This window comes from Tenrec ecaudatus, chromosome 3, assembly GCF_050624435.1.
Source record: "Tenrec ecaudatus isolate mTenEca1 chromosome 3, mTenEca1.hap1, whole genome shotgun sequence".
NCBI classification, from domain to species: Eukaryota; Metazoa; Chordata; class Mammalia; order Afrosoricida; family Tenrecidae; genus Tenrec; species Tenrec ecaudatus.
The window spans coordinates 59,271,316-59,294,268 of record NC_134532.1 but is presented as its reverse complement, the minus strand read 5'-3'; the positions used below and the strand labels follow the sequence as shown (position 1 = coordinate 59,294,268).

The window sequence follows — 22,953 nt, the reverse complement described above, 5'->3', positions numbered from 1 at the left end:
TTTACCTCATCACTTGGTTCTTGTATAAGAGACATCCTTAAAAACTATACAAATCCAACCCCTAAGTAAACAATAACTTCCTCTGTTTTTCCAAATGTGGAAGCCTAAAAGGAATACACAACGTGAGTAGTGTCTGACTAGACAACTATTCAAACTCAACTATTATTTGAAGTCCATTTAGGCTCTGAATTTCAGACTAAGGCTAGAAAAAAGTACTTGAAACATATTTATCACAATACCTAATTCTGCACAGTTAATTTAAATGCAGAACAAAAGAGTATTCGGAATAGGCTGAACAAAGAGCTTTTAAACTGAAGTCAGAGGAGAATATTTTTAAGTGGCTAAAATTTTTTAAATGTTTATTGACACAGAATTCACTTATCACATGATTCAATAGTTCCATTGGATTGAGATGAGTTGTGCAAGCTTCACCACGATCATTTTCAGAACATTTTCTTCTTCTTTCTAATATTCCCTGCCATGCCCTTAAGAAATTACTAATCTTTTTTAATATGTAAATTATATATATATATCCTCCCATGTTACAGCAGGATTGATTAAAAGTCTGGTTTTGAGATCAAAAAAAGAAATTATTCATCCAGTTACTGTCTCAATAAATTTATCTATCCTGGATTTTATATAGAGAGAAACATACCCCCAAAGAGCCTAAATAAAACCGAAAACAATCTCAATCAAAAAGAAATCAGGAAATATTAAAATTCGAACAAATTTAAAATGTGTAAAAAGGGAGATCAAATGATAAGGTGCTACATTTTAACCTAACAACATCTGCGATAATCCACTTTAAAATAATCTCTGTCTGATAGCAAGATTATTCACATTCCTGTTCACTGATCAGAGGAGATTCACCAGACGTTTAGCTCACGTGGGGACCCTGAAAATGGATTTGGGCTTTTACTGTCATCCACAGCCTTCTGAAAACCAGGTATTCAGAATTTAAACTTTAATACTGTTCCCTCATCTGGATCTAGATTTTATTATTTACAATCCATGGGTCATACAGGCTGGTTTGCTTCTTCTAAGTGGACTTCGCTGGCATCTTACTTAGATGACTGTTTGTTTTAAGACAAGCAGAGGGGAGTATTTTAATATTAAACAGATGTGTTTATTACATGTCATCTGTAATCACATTAATCAGAAATTGCTTCAAATGTTCCCTATGCCATTTTCCTGTTCTCAGGAAAACAAAATAACTCTCCAATATTTCTTTACTCTTTACCATAGTGCAGTCTCCAAAAGGATCAAGTTTTTTTGTTTTCACTTTTGTTTTGAAGGCTTGGACTAAAATAAACCAACAATGTCATCAAAGCAAAGATTTGGTAACGAAAACTATTACAGTCACATAAGATTGAAAACATATGCTCTAATCTTTATAAAGTAAGCATAAATAATAATTTACTTGATTACATAAGGAAGAAACTCTGAGGATGATAAATAACAAAATGAAGGACAAACAGGCAGTCACCCTTGTAGCACAGAGAGTTTTTCTCCTTCAGTTGAATCACTTTCACCTCAGGAGCCCCATGCCGTAAGTCAAAGGTTAGCGACGCCTCTTTCTTAAAAAATACTCTTGATGCAGGAAAGCCAGGGTACAGGCAAATATGACCAGAGATGAAGCATGGATGAGTGTCCAAGAACAGGCTGCTCGGTTTGCTTCAGTTTACACCTGCAGCCAAGGCAGTGAAAGTATTCTTAGGGTGCACACAGTTCTACTCTTGGTGTCTTACATAAGGATCCCATTAAATTTTTAACTAGATAGTAATTAAGAGAGTGCATTTTCCTAGATGTCAACTGAAAGTCAAGATCGTATTTCTAGACATTTAACATGACTAGTTGTGATGGTTAGGCACCCTGATAGCATTATGGTTATGCCTTGGGCTACAAACTGTAAGGTTGGCAGTGTGAAACCACCCACTACTCCGTTGGGACAGATGAAGCTTTCTACTCCTGGAAGAGTCACAGCAGTCTTGGAAACCCACAGGAACCTGTCCTATAGGGTCACGGTGAGTGGGAATCGACTCCATGGCAGTGAGTTTGTTTGCTTAGTTTGTTTCTGGAGCTCTGGTGGGTAATTCATGTGTCAACTTGGACATACTTAGATTTCCAATAATTCAGTCAGACACTAGTGGTACTGCCAGGTAAGAGTTGGACTGATGACCCCACAAGATTAGAAGTTCAAGCCTCCAGCCACTCCATGGGGAAAAGAGGAGGCTCTCTGCCCCCATAAAGATTTAGAGCCTCTGAAACATTACATAATGTGGCTATGAGTGTAAATCAATGGATGGCAAGTTTAGGCTAGTTGCTATGCCATAACATAAAAAGTCAATGATTTTTTCATGATGTAATCAAACCATCAATTGAAAGAAGAGTCTCATTAGGGTATGGTTGCTTTCCAGACCACAAGTCATTATTTTGACAAAATGCACTCTTTTTCACCGTGCACTCACTCTCTCCATCACCTGATCTATAGATCATGTTATGCAAACCTGCAAATGTGTTCAACTTACCTCCAGACCTACAGACTTTGGAATTACAGCCCCCACAATTCTGTAAGCCAATCTCAGCTAGCTAGCTTAGCTAGCTAGCTCCCATCCATCTGCCTGTACATCCATCCACCCATCCACCATTGGTTCTAGTCTCTGAAGAGCCCTAAGACACGAACTACTGGGCTTTTAAAACAAACGAACAAAAATTGACCAACATTACTTCCTTTCAGCCTCTTATCTCTCCAGTTTAATCAGCGCTCAAGTGAAACCACTCATAATAGTATTTCTTTTTTTATATATATATTTTTTATTTTAACAATTTATTGGGGCTCATACAATTCTTTTCACAGTTCATACATATACATACATCAATTGTATAAAGCACATCTGTACAGTCTTTGCCCTAATCACTTTTTTTCTCTTTTCTTCCATAATAGTATTTCTTACACATTTAGAAACTTGAAAAGATGGAAGAGGCATAGTATATGTGAAAGAAAAGGCAGGAGTGTAGATGGGGAGGTGCAAGAGACAGGAGAAAGGAAGAGCTGAGAAGCAATGTCAAAGAGGACTGAACACCTGCACGTCGGGCACTGTTCTAAGCACTGCATGTGTGTCCTGGGGGGTGACTGTCACAGCAGCTCATTGAGGTAGGCCCTGTTTCATTAAGGATACATTTGAGTCTAAAAAAGAACTTGCTGACGGGTAAGCACTGTGTGGCCGAGCTGAACTGTAGACCCAGCTTTGCTTCTATAGTACATTCTTTCATTCATTGGTCACTCCTCTTGAACACCTGGAAATAATGGAATTTGTAAATCTGCACAGTATATGTGAAATATAAGGAAGAAGTAGTTGGGGCAGGGGAAAAGGTACAGGAGAGAGGGGATAATTAAGAGACAATGTCAAGAAAGAAACAAGACCTAAAATATGGAAGCAGAACCCATGTGGCAAATGACCGACTTCCAAGTTTCTATCTCCAAACTCTGAGGTTCTCTTGAATATCAGTTATGAATCACTGTATAACCTTCAAGATACCTTTTTCTCAATTAAACAAAAATTAAATTCGGTTGCATTTGACCAAGTTCAAAATCATGGAGACTCCACATATTTCAGAATGCAACTGTCTTAAGAGGGTTTTCATCGGCAATCATCTTTTCGAAGGTGATAGCCAGGCTTGTCTTTCTACGTGCCTCTCTGAGATTTGACCTAGCAAATCTTAGTCAGTGGTTGAGTGCTGAATCTTTTGCACTACTCAGCAAACCTAGACCATAATTCATCCTCAATATGTAAAATATATAAAAATTCAATAGATTAAAAAAGTCAACAAAGCAAGTGCCTTTCCCCAAAGCTCTTATCTCCTCCATGTCTTCCTATTCCTTGCACTATACCCGACTGAAAATCTGGCATCATCTTTACCTCTTGCCTCAGTTCTGACCTCACACACCTTATTCAAGGTGTCCTGCTCTGAACTACACGTCTTGCCACTATTTTCTCCATGACACTCCTATCAACCCCCTGCTGCTACGACAGCTGTGTGTCCTCTAGTTGAGCTCTGCTGGTACCAATCCTAAAGGATGGAGTAAATCTGCACCGTAGAATTCTTGTAGGCTGAAACCTTAATCATCACCAGAATTTTTCTCTGGAGGCAGAGAGGTTGGTTCAAATGGCCAGCTTTTCAATTCACAGCCTAGCACTTTACCGTCGTGCCAGCGGGACTCCTCCCAGCCCCTTAGTTCTCCTCATAACTGACTATGACTTGGTATTCTTAGCACAAGCCTCTTAGCACTGCTCTAGTTGGGATCCCTGCTTTTGCCTTTACTCTCTCTTTATGGATTCCAGACAAATATTACTAACACCTAACTTATACATATCGGTGCAAGCATGTCTTTGCGATATGTTGAGTTTGTCTCTAGAACACCACAATAAAAACAATCATGCCATCTTTCCTGGCTTCCCAGTGTGTATACGAATTATACTTACACTCTACTGAAATCTTCTAAGGAGCCCTGGTGGCATAGTTATTTATACGTTGGGTTTCTGACTAAAAGGTCAGCAGTTTGAAACCTCCAGCCACTCCATGGGAGAAAGACAGGGCTATCTACTCCCATAAGGAGTCACGGTCTCGAAAACTCACAAAGGCAGTTTTACGCTGTCCTATAGGGCCACTAGGAGTCATCAACGACTCCATGGCAATGTGATTGGGCTGGTAATCTTCTCAGTGTACAATCCCACCCACTGCTGTCTAGTCAATTCTGACTCAGAGTGACTCCGTAGAACAGAGTAGACCTGCTCCACAGGGTTTCTGAGGCTGTAAGTCTTTAGCAGAGCAACTGGTTAGATAGGCAGGTATGAACCACAAGACGATGGTCCTTTCTCACGCTTCAGGTCTGAAACTGAACTCATCTCCACTGTTAGATTAGCCCAGCATTTGCCCAAGGACAGAGTCCAGAGGGCTAGAAAAGCAGGAGCAGAGCAAACAGAAAACACAGAAAGTGGAATAGACAAGGGTACACTGAGGGGATTGTAATGGATGGGTCGAATCAGAACATGTATGAAAGACTGAAAGTAAAATTACAACCTGCTATGTCAACCTTCACCTAAATCACAATAAAAAAGCTATTATTTTTCTTTGATGTGTACCAGAGCTGACAGACTCATCTTTTCCCAAAGAGCAGCTGGTGAATTTGAACCACTGACCCTGTGATTTGCAGGCAAGTGCTTAATCCACTGCAAAACCAGGGCTCCTTAATTGTTCAAGAGCATTATAAAAAGTGTGAAATATTGTGAAACTTACCAACATGTGACACAGAGACAATAAATAAACACTCACTGGTAGAATAACGATGCTGGTAGGCTTGCTCGAAGCAAATGGCTACATATTTTTAATTTTTAAAAACTCAGCATCTGTGAAGCCCAATAAGGTGAAGGATGATAAAATAAGGCATGCCTGTACCTATTTTAAAATTCCCATAGCTTCCACCTCAAAGGTAAAACCAAACTCACCGACATGGAGTGGATACTGGATCACAGGGACCCCCTAGGACAGGGTAGACCTGCCCCTGTGAGTTTCTGAACCTGTAACTATGCTCAAATAGGCGCAAACAGTGCTGAAGTTCCCACGTGTTTCCAAAATGAAGGCCAGCCTCTTAACGAAACCAATGCAATTTTTTCTCAGTCTATTGTTTACTGATGTTTTCAAAACGATCTCCTAGTAATTCTCTATAGGAACCACACACACATAATTACTGCAGTGTAGTCTTAAATAGATTTTGAGTTCACCTATATATACTGTTAGGTTCACCTGATCCAGCTGCACTACAAACTCGTATTTTTCCTTTAAAAGTTAAATCAGGGTAGTTTTAAGAAGTAACCTGGTATTTGTCAGAATGATCTAGTGCAATTTCCCTAATGGGCTATGAAAGTCTAAATTGCTTCAACTGTTGTTCACGTTTCATTTATAAATTAAGAGGTAAGGAGCCCATTAGTGAAGTCTGGTGTTTAATTGTTAATAAAATTAATTTATTGCCTGAGCTCAGTCCTCAGAGAAAGGAAACTCACTGATCCTAACTTTCATAAATCCATCTTGAATAATTGTCCTTTAGAGTTGATCGTGCCTAGAAATGCATTACATATTTTTATTTCATTTTATATAAAGGGCAGCTCCACTGTAATGCAGCTATGACAGGTTGTAAATCAAATTCAGTGCATCACAACAGAGGATCACTCTGTAAGATTGGCATCAACCAGAGCCAACTGCATAAAGAATCCTTAACTCTTACACATTTACCACTTTCTACTGCATAGGAGTGTAGGGTCTCTCCAATCCTTACAACAATGCTGGGTTCAAATATGTGGGTTCAAATAAAAAGAACAAACAAAAACCAAAGAAGATGTGTTTTATGGGGGAGGAAGTGTGGCCTAGGTTTACTAATATAGATTATAAATGGTGGAGTCCAGAATTGGAACAAATGTTGACTGACTCTAAGACCCAAACTCCAAACTCACTATCACAGAAGGTGTTAGTCCAGGTAGACTAGAGAAACAAATTCATGGACACTCGTGTATAAGAAAGAGGTTTATATACATGAGCAATTGAATATTGAGAAAACATCCCTGCCCCGTCCAGACCAAGTCCATAAGTCCAGTATTAACCCATATGACCAATCTATAAAGTCCTCTTCAAACTCACGAAACACATGCAATGACGTTGAATGCAGGAAGATCACAGGCCGGAGGGTTGGAAGTCTTGTGGATCCAGTGGTGTTGTACGCATCACTGGCAGGGATCTCCATGTGGCTTCTCCAGCTCAGGGCACTAGTGTAGTTCCATGTGTCTTATCAGCTGCCATGTCCCCCAGGGTGTGAGCAGAGAGAGTGTCTCCCACCTCCCAGGAGGAAATACATGAGTTCCCAGAATCCTCAGGAGAAGGCCATGCCCACACAGAGGCCTTATTGGCAATTACCTGATTGACTAGACTCTATCCCTTCACTCTTAATCCTCTTAAGTCCCAAACTGACACCACATTATGTAACCGCCACACAGAGTCAATGCTGACTGATAAAAATTCTGCAGGATAAAGTGAAAATGCCCCTGTGGGTTTTTGAGACTGTATCTCTGTCAGTGTTGTTGTTGTTAAGTGTCATCGTGTCAGCCCTGACCCATAGAGACCCTATCACAACTAAACAAACTACTGCACGGTCCGGGGCCATCTCACAACTGTTCCTATGCCTGAGCCCATTGACGCAGCCACTGTGTCACTGTCCCGCCACTTAACCAAACACGGTGTCTTTTCCAGGGACCTGTCTCTCCTGGCAATACGTCCAAAATTTCTAAGACAAAGTTGTACCATCTTTGCCTCTAAGGGGCCCTCTGGCTTTATTTCTTCCAATATGGATCAGTTCGTCCTTTTGGCAGTCAATGGTACTTTCAATATTATTTTTCAGCACCACAATTCAAATCCATCGAGTTTTCTAAGGTCTGCCCAACTTTCATGCGCATATGACGTAATGCGAATACCATGGCTTGGGTGAGGCACACCTTCGTCCTCAACATAACATCCTCGCTGGTCAAGAATCTTAAAAGGTCTGTGCAGCAGATTAACCTAATGCAATATGTCTTTTGATCTCCTGGCTGCTGCTTGCATGCGCAGTGACTGTGGATCTAAGCAAGACAAAATGCCTCTTGACAGGAGTAGATAGGACCATCTTTCTTCCACGGAGTGGCTGGTGGTTTCCAACTTCTGACCTTGCAGTTAATCACCTAGAATGTAACCACTACGCCACCAGGGTTCCTAATCTAAGTCCAGTGCTCTCTTGTTCACATTGCCTCAGTAAAAGATTCCAAGAGGAACACCTGCTATAAACAAAAGAGAAAAGCCCTCTATGGTGTTATGTATGACAGAAGGGGCCCACTACTGGCACTGAATCTAAGCTTGATGGTTGGTGTCCTTGAAGTGAACACCTGTGGGCACATTCACCTGCCATACCAAGGCCTTTTCCACCTTATATCACATTGGCCAGACCATCAAAGGACCTCCAACTAATAAAACATAAAAACAAACACCTCACTGCCATGGAGTTGATTCTGGTCCTTTAAGACGGAGTAGAACTGTAAATCCTTATGGAAGAAGAAGGCCTGTTCTTTTTCCTGTGGTTTTGAACTACAGCTCTTGGAGTTAGTAGACCTATAGGTAAATTGTGACACCAGAGCTCCTCCAAGGTACAGTTATTTCCCTAACCCCAGGAACACCTCATAAAAAATGTTGCAAGCGTCCAAAGTAAGTAAAACATACTTTTCCCTGAAAGATACACATCTAACTGAAATCTCAAGTACCATTTAAACCTCTTTTGGTGCATGAGAATCTTTAAAGTGTCAGTTTTAATTAGTCCTCAGCCTTCTCTGTATGATGCTAAATCTTATCTTTGTCATTTCATAAGACTTACTAACATTTTTAATAATATATGGCATGCATTAAGCACTCACTCTGAATCTTAATCCCTTGTTCACATAGCAGCCTAATTGAGTTATTTATATGATTACCCATGTTTTACAGATGTGGATACTGTGACACACAGCTCCTTAGAGTTCAAAAGAACAAACCAGCAATCAGTGCTCTCCACTTAGGTCCAGATCGGAATCTGAAGAACTGCTTTTCATCCAACAGATGGAGATGGACATGGCCTTGCCTTTCACCCTTGCAATTTGCAACCATCTAGTCAGCAAATAAGCACACAGCAGCATATGCCAAACACCTAGAAAGGAACCAGTCACCAAAAAAAGAGGACACTGATGAAAAAGAGAGGCATCCTGATTACGAATTGAGCTGCTAGCTGCAAGGTCAGCAGTTCAAAACCACCAGCGGCTCTGTGGGTGGAAAACAGGACTTTCTACTCTCTTGGAAACTCACAGGGGCCGTTCTACCTTGTCTTATAAGGTCACTTTGAGTCAGCACCAACCGGATGGCGGTGAGTTTGTTTGTTTGCTTGTTTGTTTGTAGTGAAGGAGCTCATTAATGAAGGTGATTGGAAAAGGAGAAAAAATAGTAGAAGGGAAATGAGCTCAGTTTGGGAAATGTTATATATAATCTAGGGGCCCAGAGTAAATCTAGATAGAACCCACAGGGTGGGGGGTGGGGGGATGATGTTAATCTGGAGCTTAGAAGGGAGGTTGCCCCAGAAGATGTGGGAAAAAAATGAAAGAAAGAAAGGTTAAGTTGTAGAAGTCCAGAAGGGAAGAAAGTCGGCTGAAAATGTCCCCACCCCCACAGGGTGGGATGGCACAGGCAGAAAGCATGAATAAGTAAACTGGAGTGAGGGGGGGTTGGGGGGGACGGGCAGGATATAGTAATACAAAAGACAGTAAATTCAAGAGAGGGGAAGTGGGCAAAGGGATAAATGCTTCAGATGAAGTGAGGGAGGTTAAGAATAACAAAAGCCCATGGGACTTGACATAAAAAGCCATTGATACCTTTTGAGAGACAGAATTTGGAACCCTGGTGGTGATGGGAAATCAGATGACAGAGGCCATATGGAATGTCAGAGAGTACAGACAAGGGCAGCCACTCACAGGGCTAGCAGTGAAAGGAAGCTGTTAGCATGGAAGCCTGTCCTGTCCTGTGCACAGCTGTGTCCCCAGCACCTATAACACTTCCTGGCATAATAGATATTCAAACTATATATGTGTGTCAAATATTGTTTCATCAATGAATGCTGCTATCTGATTAAATAAATGAATCAATCAATGGTGACAGTATGGGTATTTGGGAGAATATGAAAGAATACTCTTCTTGCTCTGACATAAAATGTGGGCAAGAGGGCTGGAGTTCTTTTAGGATCACATAATTATGCACAGTGAGGGCTGGAGGGTGGAGGTCTTGCCTAGATGTTGACATAAGTCAAAAGGGAATCACTGAGTCCAGACACTGGAATGCAGGAAAGAAAGCCTGACTGTCTTACAGCCCACGATGATACTGCAAGTGTGACATTGCCCAGAGATAATAAAAGCAGCTCCTGGAGGATTATTGAGATGGGTCTCTATCTGGGGCCAGCCAGGAACAAGGAGTTAAGAAAGCCAGGCACTGCAATATCCTAGAGCAGTGGTTGTCAACCTTCCTAATGCCGTGACCCTTTCAGACACTTCCTCATGTTGTGGTGACCCCCCCCCCCCCACACACACACCATAACATTATTCTCGCTGCTACTTCATCACTGTTATTTTGCTACTGTTATGAATTGGGCAACCCGGGTGAAATGGTCATTCGACTCCCAAAGGGGTCACGACCCATATGTTGAGGGCCGCTGTCATAGCAATCCAGGCAGCCTAAGGTTCTTGTACTCTGGATTAAATACTTTTGCTGTGCCCCACATCTAAAGTCTATGGAAAGTTCCAACCTGAACATGAAAGGCTCAGCTGTCACTTGGGAGTGGGGTGGGGTGGGGTGGCCAGTAGAGTGGGGGCAGCAGAAGCAGCTATATGAGGAGGAGATACCTAAGGATTAGTGATGCAAAGTGATTTGCAGTCTCCCACCACAAAGCCACCTTGAAGGTTTACAGTTTTGGCTTGGTTTGGCGATACAGGATTCTATTACAGAGAACATATGGAAAGCTCTTTTATTCCTATTGTATAGACTTGCATGGGTATAAAAACAAATGGGGGAAACTCATATAGAACAAAAGAAAGAAGGCTGTAGCAGACTGCCACATGTTTCTCCCCTAGAAAGGCTGGTGGCTACGAATACTTCCCCTGTCATTTAGGAGCTGGCACTTACTGTGCCACCAGGGCTCCTTAGCACAGACCTTTAAAATCCACTGCCCGTGGTCCCACTAGGTCAGAGTAGAGCTGCTTCATAGGGGTTTCAAGGTTGTAAATCTCTATGGAAGCAGAATGCCACATCTTCAGGAGAGAGAGGCTGGGGACTTTCCAGCTATCAACCCAATGCCAAAGCCACCACAGCATCACAGCAACAATAGCAGAAACAATAAATTGTGATTGGTGTCAGGTGCCATCAAGTCAGTTCTGACACAAAATGACCCTGTGTACAACAGTTTAAAACACTGGTCCATCCTCACAATTGTGGTTATGCTTAAGCCCATTGTTTTAGCCACTGTGTCAATCTATGTTACTGAGGTTTTCCTCTTTTTCCCTGCCCTCTGTTTTACAAAGAACGACATCCCTTTCCAGAGACGGGTCTCTCCCAATAACAGGTTCACTGTACATTAGACAAAGTCTCACCATCCTTGAGTCTAAGGAACATTCTGGTTGTACTTCTTCCAAGATAGGTTTGTTCTTCTGGCAGTCCATGGCACTTTAAAATTATTATTTAAATCATTTTAATGGGGGCTTGTACAACTCTTATTACAATCCATATATACATCCATTGTGTCAAGTACTTTTGTACATTATTTGCCCTCATCTTTTTCAAAACATTTGCTCTCCACTTGAGCCCTTGGTACCAGCTCCTCATTTTTTAATACTCTTCACCAGCACCATAATTCAAATGCATCCATTGCTCTTTGACCTTCCCATATTCAAAGCAGTTCACATGCACAAGAGGTGATGCAGATGCCATGGCTTGGGTTAGGTGCACCTTTTCCTCAAAGTGGCACCCCCGCTCCTCAGAATTCTAGAGGTCTCGAGCAGCAGATTTACCGAATGCCATGTGTCCTTTGATTTCTTGACTGCTGATTTCATGATCCTTGATTGTGGGTCTATGCAACATGAAATCTTCAACACTTTCAATTGTCTGTTTATCAATTACCAATTGTCTTTTTCTGCTTATCACAATGTTAGCTATGTGTCCAATTGTGGGTTTCTTTTTTCAATTTCCTTTACATTTGGTTGCAATCCCTACTGAAGGCTGCAGTCATTGATCATCATCAGCAACTTCCTCAGGTCTTCTTCACTTTTCAGCAACAAGGTTGTGTCATCTGTATGTCTAAGGTTAATGAGTCTAAGGAACATTCTGGTTCCTCTGAGATCCTGATGCCACATTCCCCTTCATATGGTCCAGCTTCCCAGATTATTTGTTCAGCAAACAGACTAAACATGTGTGCTAAAAGAATACAACCCTCACACACACTTTTCTTGAATTTTAAACCTTTCAGCATTCCCTGCTATTCAACTAAATGCCTCTATATGTGCACATTAAGTGTTCTAGAATTCTCGTTCTTATTAATATTATTCACAGTTTGAGCCACACAGCTGAAAGCCTTTGCAGTCAATAAAACAAAATACAAAAATCTTTTTAGTATTTGCTTTCAGTCCAGATCCATCTGACATCAGTCGTGATATCCCTGGTTTCACATCTTCTGAATCCAGCCTGAGTTTCTGGCAGCTCCTTGATGATGTGCTGCTGCAACTAGTGTGGAATGGTCTTCAGTAAAATTTTGCATTCGTGTGATATTAATAATATTGTGTAATTATTTTCAGTCCGTTGGGTACCCATTTTTGGAATGGGTAAAAATATGGATCTGTTCCAGTTGATTGGCCAAATTTCTTATAGATGAGTTAGTGCATACTTAGGTTTTTGAAATTTTTCTTTTGTTATGCCATCAATTTCTGGAGACTTTAATTTCAGTGTGTCCAGTGTAGCTTGGACTTCTTTCTTTAATACTAATAGGTCTTGATCATATGTTCCCTCTTGAAATGATTGAATGTCAACTCATCCTTTCGATACAATGACTGTGTTCGTTCCATCTTCCTTTGATGTTTTCTGCATCATTCAATACTGTGTCCATAGAACCTTTCAATACTATAACTCAAGGCTTAAATTTTTTCTTCACTACTTCACATTGATATATACTGAGCTTGTATTTTTCAGTTTGCTAATTCCAGCTCTTAGCACAGTTCATTATAACACTTCATTTTGTCTTCTCAAGTTATCCTTTGAAATTTCTGCTAAGGTTTTTTTGGTTTTGTTTTTTCTGCTCAGGTTTTTAACCTCACCATTTCTTTCACTTGCCTTAGCTACTCTCTAATTAAGAGCAAGTTTCTGAATCTCATGACATCTATTTTTTTACTTTTCTGTGTTTTTAATGACCTCTGGGTTTGTTTGTTTTTTAAGTATAATGTTCTTGATAGCTCATCAGGCATTCTGTTATCAGTGTCCACTGAGTCAGATCTATTCTTGAGATTTTCTTGAAATTCAAGTGGGACATATTCAAGGTCATATTTTGGGTCTTGTAAACTTGTTTGAACTTTTTTCTTGAACTTTAGCTTGAACATGCATGGAAGCTATTAGTGATTTGTTCCACAGTAAGCCCCTGGCCTCTTTTGGATGTTGATATTGACATTCTCCATCAACTCATCACACAGATATAATCAAATTGATTTCTGTGTACTCCATCTGGTGAAAGCCTTGTGTATAGTCACCATTGATATTGTAGAAGAAAGTTCTTTGCAATGAAGGAGACATTGGCCTTGTAAAATTCTCTCATTCTATCTCAGTTTTATTTCTATCACCAAGACCATATTTCTCAACTACTAATCATAACAAACTATGAAGAACCTTGAAAAGAATGTAAATTCCACTCTTGTGCTCATGCAGAACTTGTACAAGAATCTAGAGGCAGTTGTGTGATGACAAAACAAGGGAATCCTGTGTGACTTATAATTAGGAAAGGTGGGTGACAGGGTTGTAATCTCTCACAGGTTTGTAACTTATTCAATCTGTATACTGAACATATCAACAGAGAAGCAGGATTATATGAAGAAGAATGTGGCCAGAGGATTGAACATTAACAACCTGTGATATGCAGATGACACAACCTTGCTTGCTGAAAGTGAGGAGGACTTGAAGCACTTGCTCATGAAGATCAAGGATGATAGCCTTCTGTATCGATTACAATTCAATGTAAAGGAGACCAAAAAATCTCACAATTGGAACATTCAGTAGCATCTTGATAAAAGGAGAAAAGGTTGAAGCGGTCAAGGATTTTGTCTTGCTTGGATTCACCATCAGTGCTCCTGGAAGCAGCAGTCAAGAGATCAAAAGACAGCTTGCATTGGGTACATCTGCTGCACAAGACCGCTTCAGAGTATTGAAGAGCAAGGATAGTATTCAAGTCCTGCTTTTTGCAATTGCATGATATGCTTGTGAAAGTTGGATATTGACTAAGAAAGACCTTAGAAGAAGCAATTCATTGTAGTCTTTGTGCTGCAGAAGAATGCTGAAAGTATCATGGCTAAAAGGACTGACAAACTGATCTGTCTGGGAAGAAGGAGGAGCAGAGTGCTCCTTAGAGGCCAGGATGGCAAGAGGTGGTCTCATGCACTTTAAGCATTTTGTCAGAGGAGACCAGTTCCTCGAGAAGGACATCACGTTTTGTAAAGAGGGGAGCCATCCAAAAGAGGAAGGTCCTCAGGGAGATGGCTTGGCACCATGGCTGCAATAGCGAACTCAAGCAATCGTGAGGATGCGGCAGGAACAGTCAGTGTTTCCTTCTGTTGGGCACCGGGTCTCTCTGAGTGAGAACCAACTCAATGATACCTGCACCAGCAATACTGGTTTCCAGCTCTTTTGTTCCAAACACTAATAATTATCCATGCATCTTGATTCCATCCTTGATCATTTTCCGACTAAAGAAGCTGAAATAACTCTTCAGCTTCTTCATTACTAGTTTTAATGGTTGGTGCATAAATTAAAAAATTGTATTAACTATATTTAGACATTGAGATATTACCCAGTCACAACTAAGTATTGTACTTCAAGACAGATCTCAGAATGCCCTTTCTGATGATGAATGTGATATCATTTCTTTGTCATTCCCAGCATGGTACTCATATAATTATCTAATGCAAACTGGCCAACAGCAGTTCATTTCAGCCACTATTTCCGAGGAAATCGATTTTTACTCATTCCATTTAATTTTTTTTTTCACATTTTTACATATCCTCTATTTTATATTCATGGAAGTGTATTATAAACATTTTTCTGCATCGAGAATTTTTACTCTATAGTATATAGGACAGTGTTTTCAAACATCCTTTCTTTTCTTAACAATTTTAAAATTGTGGATTAGATCATCAGTTTTCTATGAGCAGTTTAAACTACTTATCGCTCCCACATCCAGAGCTTACTTTATCCCCTCCTTCAATTTATCTTCTTCTTAAGGGTTGCTATCTTCCCTCTCATCCAAATTAGTACCTATCAACCTTTTAGCTAATTGTCCAATCCTCCCTCACTTGCCCTTCCCCCTTAGTAACGTCTAAAATCTCTTCCCTTTGGTATAAAAATCTTTATCTTTGGTTTTTCTAATACAATATTTGTCCTTTGATTGATTGATTTCACTTCTCTAGGCAAATCCATGCCATTAGGTGCTTTATCATTTCATCATTGTATTTTCAGCAATGAAGAGAATGCCACTGTGTGTATGTAACAAAATTTTTTATCTGTTCTGCCCTTGACGGGCATGTCACTTCTTTTGGTCTTCTTCCACTTGTGAGCAGTGCGGTGATCAACATGGGTGTGCACGTGCATTTCATGCTCCAACCATCAAGAATTGCTTAGAGTTGTTTCTTCTCAGGTTGAATCATGTCTCATCAGCAAATGAAGGTGCTGAGAATTTTACTTGAGAAGGTAATTCTTGCACAGTCTTATTTTAGGTGCCTTTCAACTTTATGGGCCCACTTCCAACACCATATCTGACAATATCCCAATGCTACTATAACAGTTTTCAGTATATTTGAAAATATTCTCCTATTCATAAGATTTTTCAGTGTCTAATCTCTCATAAGTGTATAGTCTATTCCTTTCCTGTGGTCTGTTCTCAATCTGGAAGCTTTGTTGAAACATGCTTACCTGGGGCAACCCTGTGAGTATTTGAAATACCGTTAACATAGCTTCCAGCATCACAGCAACAAACAAGCCACCACAGTACGACAAAATTACAGACATGCAGATATAAAGACCAAAGGGGAAAATTAGTATAGAGCAAAACGAAGGACTTAATTATAAAGAACAGAGAGAATGTAATTAGGAAAATCCTAGAAGAATTACCATGAGATCCAAAGGCTAGATGGAAAGGTCTTGAGAGCCAAAGGCAGGGAGAAGGATGATTCCGCCCCCGCCCCCCCAAGTGTTATTTAGAGAGGTTGAGTGTTCAAGGATAGAAAGGAGGAAGCAAAAGATGCTGTTAGGAAAACTGCCTGGAAGTGAGGGATCAGCTACTGGGGCCCACAGACACCAAGACAGTGCATACAGTGGTTATAGAGAGGCTTTCAGAGCTCAGTGAGTAAGAGGGCTCTGACATCCTTAAAAAGACAGTTCCAGCGAATTTAATCAGGATGAGTTTCTTAAAATTTGTTTTACTTTCATTATGTAAGTGTATTGTGAAAAAATAAAATTTATACCAAGTGTATACTTGCCCGTATAATTTGCACAATTATGCTTACAGATAGATTTTTCTAAGCAGTTTGAATATCCTTTAATAAGACATTTCAATAGATTTAATAACCTTGATTAAACTATAAAATTATGCATCTTCTGTTCATCTGCAATTGATAGACATGAAGAAAGATGGAAATTACTAGCCTATCTCTAATCAAAACCTTACATTAGCTTTTTTATAAATCATTTCATTGGACTTCTTACATATATTCTAACAGTCCATACATCTATTATATTAAGTAGATATGTACAAATATTGACATGAACAATTTCAAAACAACTTTCTTCTTGAGCCCTTTGATATCAGTCCCTCTTTTTTCCCTCCCTCCCTCACCCTGCCACTCTTGGAAACCCTTAATATATTATGTATTGTCATTTATACATATCTTATACTGCCCCTTCTATCCCTTCACCTACAATCCTGGTATTCATACCCCTCAAGGGATTATTTCACCATCATTGCTATCAGTTTCCTTCCTCCCTTATTCCCCTGCCCTCCTGAAGTCATTACTCTCGGTACTGTTTCTGAGGGGTTTGTCTATCCTGAATTCTGTAAATTGAAAGCTCTAGTCTATACTGATGTATGTATACCAGACTAGCTGGATTTGTGAGGTATGATTGAGATCACAATAATGGGAAGAGGAAGTATTAAGGACCTAGAGAGTTGTTAGGTTTTTCATGGGAGCTATACTGCTCCCTGGATGTATCATCTCTTCTGTGTGGCCTCTCTCTGTTGGAATGTCTAATTATGCCCAGATGAGCCTGGGTGTCTACCTCTACCCCTCTCCTTTACCTCAATGAGGTTGTTTGTTTGTTTGTTTTTAAACTTCAGATGCTTGTTCCCACTGACACTTCATGACCACTCAGGCTGGTGTGTTTCTTCCATGTGGGCTTTGTTGATTCCTTGCTAGATGGTCACTTGTTTTTCTAGAAATATTTCTACTGCAACTCATGAGGTTTTTAGTAGCTACCCTTTTGGAAATGAACAGCCAATTTCTTCTTCATAATTGGGTCTTAGTCTGGAAACCCCACTGAAGCCTGTTCACCTTGAGTGACCCTACTGCTATTTAAAATACCACTGGCATTGCTTCCAGCATCACAGCAACATAAAAGTCAACAGAGTGCTAGGAACAGAAGGATGAATGGTGGCGTGAAAGCAGTGACCAAAAAAACAAAGGAGGCACTTAACTGGGCAAATTAGCTGCAAAAGACCTCCTTCAAATGCTGAAGACCAAGAATGTCACTTTGAGTCTAACGTGCATTTGACCCAATCCATGGCATTTTCCATCACCTCATATGCATGTAAAAGTTGCACACTGAATAAGGAAGACAACAGAAGTACCGACAGCATGCTCTTTAGGCACGATGATGGCGGCACTTCACCTCACATACTTTGGACACGTAACCAGGAGAGACTAATCCTGGAAAAGGACATCATGCTTGGTAAGTCGGTCAATGAGAAAGAGACACAACCTCAAGAAGATGGAGCGGCAGGGTTGCAACAATGGGCTCTAACAAAGCAAAGGTGTGAGCATGGCACAGCCCCAGGCAAGGGGTCCTTCGATGACTCAGGGACGTATCAAACGCAGCAGCAGCAGCAGCAATAATACTTGACAACCTGGGAAGACTTTTTGTGGTTGTTAGAGGTGGAGTCATTCACTTAAGCCAAGCACAGTAGTTCACTCTAGTGGTTCTACCACAGACCCGGCCCTAAAAATGGGATAAAAGCACAACTCACAGCAGAATCACCTCACAAATGTAGAAATAGCTCTAAAGACTTGTTCTAATCAGAAGTATCACAATAATTGACGTCAGGTATTATTTATTTCTTTATTTTGAAGAGTGAGAGTTGTATCACTTCATACCATGATCCTTGGAGCCTGCCGAATAGATGGGAAAAAATTTGGAAATCATCTCGTCCGACTTGTCTTCTCTAGGTTTTAGAAATCCATGACAGATTAGGGCAAAGAATGTACAGATGTGCTTTATACAATTGATGTATGTATATGCATGGATTGTGATAAGAGTTGTATGAACCCCTAATAAAATGTTAAAAAAAGAAATCCATGACAGATACTACGGTGTGCTTCTCTCTATTTCCCAGACTCCTTTGTAATACACCAAAGAACACATCGTTGAACTCTGGCCAATACAACTTTGGAGGTAATGGTATCAGTTACTTCCACTGTCTTGGCTAGAACAAGACCAGTCCCACTGAATCACATACACCCACTTGTGCTAATCACTAGCGTTTGTAATTGTGTATCTTGCAGCAGCTAGCATCAATTAAACTTAAAGTTCCTTTTAAATGAGCTAGCAACTCAAAGAGTTGTCGCTCACACCGAGAAAGGCCTGGGAGCTATCGTCGTTACCCACAGATCCAAAGGATTGAAAAATGCCGTGTATTGTTACAACAAAGCAGGACTTACTCTCAAAACAAGTGCTTATGGGAACATTCTTTTTAGAGAAACATAAAAATATATATATTTTTAGAGCTATAACTTCAACCCCCAAACTAGGCAGAAAGCAGCCATAGTCTTAAAACAACTCAGTGTGGGTGACAAAGAAAGGAGGTTAAGTTCCTTGAAGATAGATACGTGTTAACTTGAGTGAGTGGAAAGGCAATATGCGGTTAGGAGACGGGTTAAAAAAAAAAAGAAGAAAAAGATGAGGCAAGGGAAGACTGTAGGAGGTTTGAGTTAACAGCAACTGAAATAAATACTTTATATATACAATCTTACAATAATTGTGATCTAGGAGTAGATGTGTGAATAGGCTAAACAGGTGTGGGATGGAGAGTGGGAAGATGTCCGTGAATACATCAGTTTGACAGAGGATATTTGTGTATGTGTATTTACTACCGTAAATATATCCATGAGTGCAGTAGAAGATTCAGGGGGAAGAGTTATTAAAATGACATAACCAAGCACCTTGAGGGAATGAGTTGCCTGGTCTGGGAGAGTAGGACCATAGTATGGGGGAGACATCATAGTTAATTAGCATATAAAAACTTAATTAAATAACCCAGGCCACAGTTTAGTAGTGTTGACTTGGGCCCTTGAGTTCCATTTATCTACTGCAGTCCTAACAATCTTATAAATCGGGTTTGTTATCTCACAGAAGTCAGATTTAGAAGTAAGAGCACACCATAGCATTCTGATGTGGCGATATGAGAAAAAATTTTAAAGGCAAAATACTTGAACCAAAATCAGAGAGGGGTGCCCCTTTTTAAGGAAAGATTCAGCCCCACTGTTCCTTAGAGACCTGAAGACATCCTTTCCAGAAGCTCAGCCCATGATCGCTGCTAATAAAGATAACTTGATGTCCTCAATGAGTCTTTGAAAGTTTTTAAAAATTGCACAAGATTTAAGGGAGCTCTTTAAATGGTTATCCAAAATACTCTCACTGTTTAAAGACATATACCTCGTCATTTGAAGCACTCATGCATGAGGACCACCGTCGTTCACTAGGGTGGCAAATAATGATGCTCCGACTGTGACATGCACAGGTTACAGAGAATGGGTAGTCCCTCCAACACTGATTAGAATGCACAGAGCCCGCATGAAGCAAACCAGGTTTCCATAAAAGCAGAATCCAAACTCCACCTCAGGAAGGACTTTAGTAATCACACAGTCCAACCGCTTGACACCACCATTTATCATTGGCCTATATTGATTGCACTGTAAGGGGGAAACGACATAGGGCCTGTGATCCTGCTTTAGGGAGCTCCGGTTTAACCACAGATTCCACAATTCTCCCTTGGGCACACTCAGAAAGTCTCCACACTTTCCAGAACCACCCAGTGGATCCACAGGCCCGAAGCGCTTACCTGTAGAAAGCAGTATCCGACTGGCGCATGCTCCGCAAGGGTGACGTTGTACACCTGCTTCTGGAAAATGGGCTCATTGTCATTCACATCATCCACAGTGATGCTCACTAGGCAGGTGGCAGTGAGCGGGGGCTCTCCGAGGTCCTGAGCCACAACTTTCAGCTCTACCCTCTCCTGGACTTCCCTGTCTAGAGTCCGCAGAGTGCTGATAACACCACTCTCGGGATCAATGGTGAAGTATGGCCCGCACCCCACGGAGGGCGACAGACTCCCTGGAGAGCAGCGAGTTAGAGGCTGGACCAACGCATAGTGAAGCTGGGCGCTGTCTGTGCCGGGCTCATCTGCATCTGAAGCGCTGACCCACAGGACCACGGTGCCAGGGGCTGCGGCCTCAGAAACGGAGGCTCCATAGTGCTCCTGGCTGCACAGTGGCGGCTGGTCGTTGAGGTCAGCCACCCGGAGCAGCAGTATCTCCTCAGTGCTCAACGGTGGGGACCCTGTGTCCATGGCCACCAATCGCAACTCATAGAGGTCGCGCTTCTCCCTGTCTAGGTGCTCCTGGACATAAAGAAAAAATACCCCAGGGGGACCTCCAGGACGTAGCGCAAAGGCTCCCTCCCCACCCTCCAAGGACAGAGAGATGTCACCTCCTCCAAGGCCCACATTAACTTCCCCAGCGGCCTCTTCTCCATTCTCTTGAACCCCATCTGCGTCGGACACTGAAACTCTAGCCACGTAGTCACCAGGCCTGGCGCCTTCAGAGACGCGGGCGGCGCCGTCTTCGGTGAGGAACAGCAGGTGAATGGCAGGTCGGTTGTCATTCACGTCCAGCACAACAATGGACACGCGCACGGTGGCCACCTCGGGCTCCGCTCCTCCATCTCGGGCCTCGATCACTAGCTGGTGCCAGGCCTGCGCCTCGCGGTCCAGCGGCCTCCGCACTCTCACCGCCCCGCTGAGCTCCTCCACTTCGAAAAAGGCTGCGTCGCCCAGGGGCTCACCGCCGGGCCCGGGCGCTTGGCGCGCGTGGAGGCGGTAGCGCACTTGGCCGTTGGGCCCCAGGTCCGGGTCGGTGGCGCGCACGTGGCAGACCTCGGCGCCGGGCGGGGCGTCCTCGCGCACAGCGGCACGGTACTCGGCTTGCTCGAAAACCGGCGGGTTGTCGTTTTCGTCCAGCACGTGCAGCTCCACCCGCAGCCGGCCGGTGAGCGGAGGGTGGCCGCCGTCCCATGCCTCGATCTGCAGCTTGTGCGCTGCAGCTGCCTCTCTGTCCAGGCGCCGCAGCAGCACCAGGTCCAAGGGCTCCAGGGGCGACGAGGAGCCCAACCGAGGAAGCAGCGATGGCCCTGCGATCCCGTAGCGAAGCTGAAAGTATGGGCCTGCGGGGTCCCCAGGAAAGTCAGACAGCTGCCTCAGGGTGTAACCCTGGGTACTGAACGAGCCGGCGTCTGGGTCGTGCGCGCCTGGCAGGCGAAAGGCAGTCCCAGGCGGGCTCCGCTCGGAGACGTCCAGCTGCAGGGAGTCCCGGGGGAAACGGGGAGAGTGATCGTTCACGTCGTTGACGCGGATCTCCACCTGCACCACGGCGCCCAGCAGCGTGGCGGCCACGAAGCCGTAGTGGTCCCGCTCCTCGCGGTCCAGGCACCTGGCAGTACGGATGATGCCGGTGTCCGGGTGCACGTGGAAGGCGTCCAGCAGCGGGGAGTCCTCAGAGTCCTCAGACAAGAAGAAGCCGCCCCCCTCCTGTTGCTGCTCCAGGGGCAGCCCTGCGCGGATGTCGCCAACCAGCGTGTCTGGAGGCAGCCCCTCATCCACAGAGAGACTCAGGTTGAACACCTGAGCAGATGCGCAGGAGGCTGCCCACAGCCACGCGTGCACCAAGAGCCGGAGCAGGGGGGACTGCGCCCGGGTGCCGCCGCCACTGCCGCCCGGCAGCCTGCCCGGCGACCTTCTCCTCCGCGGGAGCCGGAGGCGCTTCCCCGAGGCAGCCCCGCGCGGCTGCCGCCCTTCATCCATCCTCTGCCCAGAAGCGCTCATTCCCACACCAGCTCCCGGTAAATGACAGCTTGTAACCGAGCGGCGCAACAATCCAGGACCCTCTTCAGTGTCTGAGCCAAAGAAGAAAGACTCTGTGTGGCAAACAACCCGTGGCACCCAGGGGTCCCCGAGGTTACATCTGCAGCTGCCGGGAAGGTCCTCGCCTGCAGCTCACGCCGCGAGGGGAGCGGGCACCGCCGGCGCCGCAACAGCCACCTATTCAGCCCCTGGACTTCTTTCAACCGGCCTCATCTCCGTTTCTCTCTCCTTTTATTCCTGGTACATCTTGTTCCTGGTTCTGAGAGACTGGCGGCTTCCTGCTGGCAAAGTCAGGTGCATTATGATTATGCTGTTGTTGCCCCCCAGGAGGAGATGATTTAAAGCGCGCCCGCCCGCCGAGAGGGGACTGGAGTCCGGCTCCAGCAGGGCTGGGGTGCGGGCAGGCGGCGGAGAGCGGTGGGACCTCGCCCCCGGGGAGGGGAGCGGCGGCTCCGGCTGAGTCTCCGTCTGCGGCTCCCAGGGCAAGTGTTCCCCGCGGCGTCTCGCGGCGCCAGGACCACGCGGCTCCTTGCCACCCGCTCCCGCCGCCTCCCCTCCCCGCGCCGAGTGACGCGGCGCACACGAGGGCAAACTCCAGCCTACGCGCCACGGCTCGGCAGCGGGACGCTTTCCAGCTCAGGCTGGGACGCGGGTGCCGG

General features: G+C 43.4%; 1 protein-coding gene across 1 annotated transcript in view; it reads right to left on the bottom strand.

Moving 5' to 3' along the window:
* The window catches only part of DCHS2 (dachsous cadherin-related 2), a 341,195-nt gene extending 318,940 nt beyond the window's left edge, over positions 1-22,255 (bottom strand). Inside the window, exon 1 of the mRNA XM_075544792.1 lies at positions 20,219-22,255. Coding sequence (XP_075400907.1) covers positions 20,219-22,255 — 2,037 coding nt within the window. The remainder of the gene's footprint in view (positions 1-20,218) is intronic.
* Positions 22,256-22,953: the final 698 nt, after the last annotated feature.